Below are 9279 nucleotides of genomic sequence, written 5' to 3' on the forward strand. Positions count from 1 at the left end.
TAATTTGATCGCGTCAACGACAGCGTTATCAGTGCTTCGGACGAAGTATTGCCTTTAATAGAGTTCACCTACAACAACAGTTTTCATGTGAGCATTAGCATGGCACCATATGAGGCACTTTATGGCAGGAGGTGTAGAACTCCTCTCTGTTGGTATCAGGATGGAGAGACGGTGTTGGTCGGACCAAAATTGTTATAACAGACCATGAAGAAAGTGAGGATGGTGAGGAACAGAATGCAGGCTTCCCAGAGTATGCAAAAGGCCTATGCGGACCGTAGGAGGAGGCCCTTCGAGTTCGCAGCTGGCGATCATGTGTTCTTCAGGGTGACCTGAACCACCAGTGTGGAGAGGGCTCTCCGCTCAAAGAAACTTTATCCTAAATTCCTTGGTCCCTATTAGATCACGAGGAGGGTTGGACCAGTGGCTTATGAGATAGCTTTAACCCCTCAGTTGGCAAACCTTCATCCGGTGTTTCATGTGTCACAGTTGAGAAAGTATTTGTTCGATCCGACCCACGTATTGCCAGCTGAGGATATACAGATCAGAGAGGACCTTACTGTGGAAGTACCACCCATCGCGTTAGAGGACAACAAAGTTGAGGAACGCCGAGGGGAGACGGTCAGTCTTGTCAAAGTCATATGGGATCGGAGGACGGGTGACTCTACTTAGGAGTTGGAGGAGGATATGAGGAAATCACACCCACATCTCTTTACCTAGTAAGCTTTCATTTTCGAGGTCGAAAATTTTATTATTGGGGAGAATGTAAGGCCTTATTATTCTTAGTGGTCGGGACGTAATTCCATGGCCCCTGTTAATGGGTGTCCATGGTGGTGCCCCATCTGTATAACTAGGTAGGATTTAAGGTAAGGTTGCATCCTGACACTCTAAGGAGTTAGTTAGTCTCACCTAGAGCGGACTGACTCCTGTGGTGAGAGTAGTAGAAGGCTTGAAATTCATTAAGGACTAACCTTGTGGTGAGGGAAATTGTTTCATCGTAACACTTGTAACACATAGCTCGGGGTGAGCAGCTCGGGGGTGAGCAGAGGTATCCACCACAAGTGCAAGCATCCGCTGAATCCGACCAGGTTGTACGTATCCGGATGAGTCGAGTCGTGTCGTAGTGTATTGCCTGAAAAGTCATAACATGCTTGGTTGATTTGGGTGTATGATTTTGTGAAACTATATCTGATTTGATGGATGAAATCTATTGTGCTTTAGCTTACCCTACTTTTGTTGTTGTGTGTTCTACTGTGTGGTACTCTCTTTTGCGATGATCATCAACTTATTGATGTGAGCAGATGCGAGGAACACTCGCGGGCAAAAGGGAGGTGATGGTTCCGCTGCATAATCTGCATGGGCTGATTTTTAGTTTCGTTATTGGGCTTTTCTTTAGGGCTAAGGCCCATGTACTTGTTTGTCCTTGGATCTAGTTTTCTTTTGAGCATCGTGGTGTGCCTTGTATTGTAAGGAGTTCAGTTTTAAACTCCACGACTGCGCTATTATGTTATCTTTCGGTAACGCTTCCTTTAATTTCGTATATTAAATTAAATGGGGTGTTACGCATTTGAGACATAAAATATTTTTACACCCATTTGACACTTAATATATTTTACACCCATTTGACACCTAAAATATTTTTACATTGATTGGACACCGAAAATATTTTTACACCCACTTGATACTTAATATATTTTTACACCCATTTGACACCTAAAATATTTTTACACCCATTTGACACCTAAAATATTTTTACTCCCACTTGAAACCTAATATTTTTTTCACCCATTTGAGACGTCAAATATTTTTACACCCATTTGATACCTAAAATATTTTGCTCAAATTTCAAACCTAAATTTTTTTTACACTCATTTGAGACGTAAGATATTTGTACATCCATTGGACACCGAAAATATTTTAACACCCATTTGGGAGCTAAAATATTTTTGCTGCCATTTGACACCTAAAATATTTTTAATCCTATTTGAAACACAAAATACTTTTACTCCTATTTGAGACCTAAAATTTTTTTTACTCCCATTCGACGCCTAAATATTTTTAATCCTATTTGAAACCTAAATTTTTTTTTACACCCATTCGACACCTAAAATATTTTTACACCCATTGGACACCCAAAATATTTTTACGCCCATTTGACACTTAATATATTTTTACACCCATTTGTACTCCCATTCGACACCTAAAATATTTTGACTTCCATTTGAATCCAAATTTTTTTTACAGCCATTGGAGACGTCAAATATTTTTACACCCATTTGATACATAAAATATTTTTACTCAAATTTGAAACCTAAATTTTTTTTACACTCATATGAGACGTAAAATATTTGTACATCCATTCGACACCGAAAATATTTTAACACCCATTTGAGAGCTAAAATATTTTTGCAGCTATTTAACACCTAAAATATTTTTACACCCATTTGAAACACAAAATACTTTTACTCCTCTTTGAAACCTAAATTTTTTTTATGCCCATTTGAGACATAAATATTTTTACACCCATTGGACACCGAAAATATTTTTACACCCATTTGACACCTAATATATTTTTACACCCATTCGACACTGATGAGTTCAAATTTTTGCCCTCTTTTAATATTTAAAGATTGATTTAATTAGGATTTGTGATTATTGGATTTATTGAGTAAGTTTGGTAAAAATGACGTAAAAATTGATTTTAGTTGCCTAAAATATTATTGCATCAAATTTGGCGCCGTTGCCGGGGAATACAGTTAGTATTTCTTTTATTTTGATTCTTTTTTTATTTATTTATTTAATTTAATTTTATTTATTTATTTTATTTATTTATTTTACGCATATACGTTTAATAGAGTTTGTTATTTTGTAGTCTTTAGTTTTCTTTTAATATATTCTAAGTAATGTTCTATTTTTGTTTTGATTAAGAATTTTTTTTAAGAAATTTTTTGAGTCTAGTTTGGAAAACTCTGTCTAGGAAAGACTTGGTATTTAAGTTGTCCATTGTGACACACCTCTCTTTCCTGGGAGTAGACCCAACGACATCTTAACTTATTTCTTTCTTGAAATCTTTCTCCAAAACAAGAATAGGAAGGAAAAAAAACACATAGGGAAACATTTTCAGGTGGACTGCATAGTGCATGACTCGGGCCAATCCGGGTCAATTTTATCAACTTGATTCAGAACTTGAAAGGAACTTGCGTAAATCACGTAGGAGACTTGAACTCAGGTGTTCTACTGAAGGAGCACCATCATCATCTGAACTTACCACTGAAAGCGTACCACTAGAATCACCTCCGGTGATTAACATATCTTCTGATCCATCACTTGAACCAGAAATTCAAGAAGATAGAATGGAAGAAAGAACAATAAGAGAGTTGGCTTCACCGGATGCAGCAATTACACAAAACATGTGCATCCAATATCCAGATGTTGAATGTGAGCTTAAGTCTGGGTTAATCCATCTTTTACGCAAAGTCCATGGATTAGCAGGAGAAGACCCGTACCATCATTTGAAGGAATTTCATGTTGTTTGTTCATCCATGAGACCTACAACAGTGATAGAGGAACATATCAAGCTTAAGGCTTTTCCATTCTCATTGCAAGATGCCGCTAAGAATTGGTTATACTGTCTTCCGCCAGGATCCATCAATACTTGGGAGACTCTGAAAAGATTATTTCTGGAAAAGTTTTTTCCAGCATCTAGAGTTGCTGCTATTCGCAAAGATATTTATGGGATAAGGCAACAAGAAAGAGAAAGTCTTCACGAGTATTGGGAAAGATTCAAAAAGTTATGTGCTTTCTGTCCTCATCACCAAATAAACGAGCATCTCCTCATTCAGTACTTTTATGAGGGATTGAGTATCATGGATAGACAAATGATAGATGCTGCAAGTGGAGGGTCATTGGTGGACAAAACGCCAACAAATGCAAGACAATTGATTGAAACTATGGCGTCAAACCATCAACAATTTTCCACAAGGAGTAATTCTATAACTCTATTGAAGGGAACCCATGGAGTAGAAGCTTCATATGTTGCAGATCAGAAGAAAATGGAAGGGAAGTTGGATGACTTAGCAGCAATGGTAAGGACCTTGACAGACTTACAGAAAAAGCCTATCCCTTCTACTTTATGTGAAATTTGTGCTTCCACTAATCATCCTACAGAGGCTTGTTCTATGTTAAAAGAGACAGGGACGTTAGACAATGAACAACCTCAAGCATATGCTGCAAACATCTATGGCAATAATAAACCACCTCGGCAGCAATACAACCATGATTTGTCCTCCAACAAGTACAACCCAGATTGGAAGGAATATCCCAGCCAAAAATGGGGAAATCAACAGCCTCAACACCAACAAGTCTATGTTCCACCTTAACAGAGGCAACAACCACAACCAGCTACAACCTCTGGTGACTCAAACATGGAAGCAATGATGAAAATGATGGCTGGCATGATGAAGGGACAAATCAATGAGTTGAAACAGACGATGGAAGCAACCAATCAAAATTTGCAGAACTAGATTGGACAAATGGCAAATGAGTTAAATCAGATGAAGTCTCAACAAGGCTCGAGCAATTTGCCTGCACAAACTGTAATCAACCCGCGAAATGTAAGTGTTATTACTTTAAGATCGGGTAAGCAAATACAAGTCCTTGGGGATACCCAAGAAGATGAAGATAAGGACAATGAAGTTGTACCTAATGATGAAAGAGGAAGATCAGATGAAGGAACACAAGCAACATCTGAAATGCCTGCACCCAATGATAACTCCAGGTTGGTATCCCTTAATACTTCCTCTGAAAATTCTTCTCCTTATTCTCCTCCTCCTCCCTATCCAAACCGTTTGAAACCAAAAACTAAAAAGATGGAGGAGTTAGACAAAGAAATCTTGAATACTTTCAAGAAAGTGGAGATAAACATCCCTTTGTTGGATGCTGTAAGACAAATTCCTAAATACGCCAAGTTTCTCAAAGAATTATGTACACATAAAAGGCGTATTATGGACAAAGAGGTAGTGAACATGGGAAGAAACGTCTCTAGCTTAATTAAAAAGCCTGCAGTTAGAATGCCGCAAAAGTGTAAGGATCCAGGTATGTTTTCTGTTCCCTGCATTATAGGAAGTACTAAGTTTGACAATGCTATGTTAGATTTAGGAGCTTCCATTAATGTAATGCCTTTATCTGTTTTTACTTCACTTCATCTTGGACCTCTTAAGTCTACTGGTGTGGTCATTCAATTGGCAAATCGTAGCACAGTTAACCCTGTAGGTGTGCTCGAAGATGTGCTTATCCGTGTGGACAAGTTAATTTTTCCTGCAGATTTCTACACTTTGGACATGAAGGATGATGAAGGAATGAGTTCAACCATAATTATCTTGGGAAGACCATTCATGATGACAGCACGTACCAAGATAGACGTGCATGCAGGATCCTTGACTATGGAGATAGGAGATGAGAAGGTGCAGTTCAATGTGCCAGAAGCCATGAAGCACCCAATTGAAGACCATTCTTTGTTTTGTATTGATTTATTGAGTAATATAGTGAACAATTATGCTTTTGGACTTTTGGACGTTTTATCTGGTTTTTCTTCTTCTTTGGATTTTTCTTTTTCGAATATTTCAGGCTCTATTTTAGACGAAAGAAAAAAGTGTAAAACAGGTGATATTGAGGACGCTGTGTCACTATTTGATACCTCTGTGGCGTCCGAGTGTGATTCTAAGGTGGCTGAAATTACCTTAGGCAGTAAAATGTTGCCATCTGTGGAACAGCCACCTACTTTAGAGTTGAAACCTGTTCTCATTTGAAATACGTTTATCTTGAGAGGGATGGGAAACTCCCTGTTATTATATCTGCCTTGCTTACTGACAAGCAGGAACAAAAGCTATTACAGGTTATCAAAGATCACAAGCGAGCAATAGGCTGGACTTTGGCAGATATTCCTGGTATTAGTCCTTCTTTCTGCATGCACAGAATACTCTTGGAGGAGGATGCTAAGCTAGTAAGGCAACCTCAGAGGAGACTGAATCCTCAGCTGATGAAGGTTATGAAGAAAGAAGTCACCAAGTTGCTACAAGCAGGTATTACATATCCTATTTCTGACAGCACTTGGGTGAGTCCTGTACATGTGGTCCCCAAGAAATCTGGGATCACTGTGGTCAAGAATGAGAAGAACGAGTTGATTCCTACTCGTATTCAGAATAGTTGGAGGGTCTGTATTGATTATAGAAGACTAAACCAGGCCACCAGAAAGGACCACTTTCCTTTACCATTCATGGACCAAATGTTAGATCGATTGGCAAGTAAGTCTCATTACTATTTTCTTGATGGATTCTCTGGTTATTTTCAGATTTGTATTGCCCAGAGGATCAACATAAGACTACTTTTACTTGTCCATTCGGTACATATGCTTATAGGAAAATGCCATTTGGCCTTTGCAATGCTCCTGGAACATTTCAGTGATGTATGATGAGTATTTTTACAGATTTGTTGGAGCATTGTATTGAGGTTTTTATGGATGATTTTAGTATATATGGTTCATCTTTTGATCACTGTTTGTGTAATCTTGCTAGAGTCTTAGAGAGATGTGAAGAAACTAACCTTGTTCTAAATTTTGAAAAATGTCATTTTATGGTGGAACAAGGTATAGTTTTAGGTCACGATGTTTCCAAGAATTGTATATCTGTAGATCCTGCTAAAATTGATATTATTTCACAATTGCCTTACCCTTCTTCTGTGAAAGAGGTTCGATCTTTTCTTGGACATGCAGGATTTTACAGGAGGTTTATCAAGGACTTCAGCAAGATTGCCAACCCTCTCTCCAACTTGTTGCAAAAGGATGTAGCCTTTGACTTTGGAGAGAGGTGCAAAGATGCGTTTGATACATTGAAAAAGGCGCTTACCACCACTCCTATCATCCAGCCACCTGATTGGACATTACCATTTGAGTTGATGTGTGATGCATCAAACTTTGCAGTAGGACCGGTGCTTGCACAAAAAGATGGGAAGCTATCACATGTGATATATTATGCTTCCAGAATGTTGGATACAGCGCAGGCTAACTACACCACGACTGAGAAGGAATTATTGGTTGTTGTGTTTACCTTGGACAAATTCAGACCGTATATACTTGGTTCCAAGGTAATTGTTTATACTGATCATGCAGCATTAAAATTCCTTATGAAGAAAGCAGATTCGAAACCAAGGATATATGAAAATTGTGAGCAATGCCAAAGGGCAGCCAGATCCATTATAAGAAGGGATGAAATGCCTCAACAACCCATGCTATATTGTGAGGTATTTGATATTTGGGGTATTGATTTTATGGGTCCTTTTCCTCCTTCTTTTGGGTTTTCTTATATTTTGCTTGCTGTAGATTATGTCTCCAAATGGGTGGAAGCCATAGCTACAAGGACTAATGATTCTCGAGTTTTTATGAGTTTTGTCAGGTCTAACATTTTCTGTAGATTTGGGATACCACGAGCCATCATCAGTGACCAGGGGACTCATTTCTGTAATAGGCTACTTGAGAACATGTTGAAGAAGTATGGGGTGACACAAGATACTATATCATATCACCCCCAAACTAATGGGCAAGCAGAGATCTCTAACAGGGAGATTAAAAAGATACTAGAGAAAGTAGTGAAGCCTAGTCGAAAGGATTGGGCCACAAGATTGGATGATGCACTTTGGGCACACAGGACAGCCTACAAAACACCTATAGGTATGTCACCTTTGAGGGTGGTTTTTGGAAAGGCTTGTCATCTACCTGTGGAGATTGAACATCGGGTCTATTGGGTCGTGAAAGCATGCAACTTGGATTTGGAAGAAGCAGGAAATGAGCGAAAACTTCAGTTGCAAGAACTAGAGGAGATTAGGCTTGCAGCCTATGAAAATTCAAAGTTCTACAAAGAGAAAACCAAGAAGTTCCATGACCAAAAGCTTGTGGCTAGAAAGGATTTCAAGGTAGGCCAGAAGGTGTTACTATACAAATCCAAGTTTGGTCACATGAGTGGTAAGTTGCGCTCTACTTGGGAAGGACCATACATTATTACAGAAGTCTTCCCTTATGGAGCAGTGGAGATCAAGGAAGAATCTTCAGCAAGAACTTTTAAAGTTAATGGGCATCGTCTTCGGATATTCAATGAAAATCAAGATATGCTGAATAAGACGATGGATGGGATGAACTTGACTTCTCCCTCATACCTTCCACCTTGAGGAGGTAAGTACACTTCATACTTTTTCTTTGCATTTTATACATATTGAATACATTGAGGACAATGCATGGATAAAGTGTGGGGGTGTGGGGAGTTTTCCCCCTTTTCTGATTTCGTTTGCTATTTTTGTTTTCTTTCTTTTCTAAATTTTGTTTTTTTGTTTTCTGTTTGTTTTTATTAAAAAAAAGGGTTTCCGCTTTCAATAAAACATATTGACATTGGATTTTTGGATTTGATTTACTAATTGGAACGATCATAATTCTGGGAAAATAAGAGTCATGTGCTATGAATGGATTGTTTCTGTGATTTACTGATTGAGTTGATTTGAGAGTTTCTGCAATAAATCTTTTGTGAAAGAGTTTTTGACCTTGTGAGTTTTGAGCTTTATTGTAAGGATGAACTACCTTGTGTCATGCCTATCTTTCTGGTGTGATTTGCTCATGTCTTGTTGGTACTCAAATGTTTAGCTTGATTCTGTTGTTTTGCATCTTAGGTGAACATGCATGATTTGATATGACTGAGGCATTTCTTGTTTTTAACTATTTGGCCAAATAAGCTAACCATGACATTGATCCATTGGTAGCCCCTTGAGCTTAAACCTTTTTTTCTTGTTTTGAGCATACTGTTAAACCTTAAAAAGAAAAAGACCATTTTTTTCCTTACCTTAGGGAGAAAGAAGGAGCTAGTGGATTATGTTGAGATTGGTTGAGGAATAAAGTGTGGGGGTGAGTATTTTCCCCACAAAGTTATAAAAATGGCAAAAGGAAAATAATTGTTGATGACAGAGTGTTGAAATGAAAAATGATTGCTGTCTGAAAAAGAGCAACAAAGGAAGAGAAAAAAAAAGAAGAAGTAAGGATTGTTTTTGAAACTATGCTCCATAACTCTTTCTTCCCTACTATTTCAAAAACACACAAATCCTAAAGTTTTTCCTACCTTTGCCTTGGCTTCATTATAACTTGTGAAAAGTCCTCATGATTTTTGAATGCATGTTTTCTGAAAGCTGTGAATATTAGAGTCTTGCTAAGCATTGAGAGTGTTTACTTGCATGGGTATTTTGAGTGAA

At 38.1% G+C, this 9279-nt stretch overlaps 1 protein-coding gene across 1 annotated transcript; it reads left to right on the plus strand.

Moving 5' to 3' along the window:
- Positions 1–204: 204 nt before the first annotated feature.
- Positions 205–669, plus strand: LOC114175290. The gene is made up of 2 exons (XM_028060068.1): positions 205–324; positions 400–669. Exons 1-2 carry the CDS (start codon positions 205–207, stop codon positions 667–669), a joined length of 390 nt encoding a protein of 129 aa, XP_027915869.1.
- The last annotated feature ends 8610 nt before the right edge of the window (positions 670–9279 follow it).

This window comes from Vigna unguiculata, chromosome 3 (assembly GCF_004118075.2).
Source record: "Vigna unguiculata cultivar IT97K-499-35 chromosome 3, ASM411807v1, whole genome shotgun sequence".
NCBI classification, from domain to species: domain Eukaryota; kingdom Viridiplantae; phylum Streptophyta; class Magnoliopsida; order Fabales; family Fabaceae; genus Vigna; species Vigna unguiculata.

Excerpts from the sequence above, each read along its gene's own strand:
- LOC114175290 (XM_028060068.1), top strand. The coding sequence starts at position 205 with ATGAAGAAAGTGAGGATGGTGAGGAACAGAATGCAGGCTTCCCAGAGT. Across the intron at positions 325-399 it reads GCGATCATGTGTTCTTCAGG|ATCACGAGGAGGGTTGGACC; the intron begins GTGACCTGAACC and ends GGTCCCTATTAG.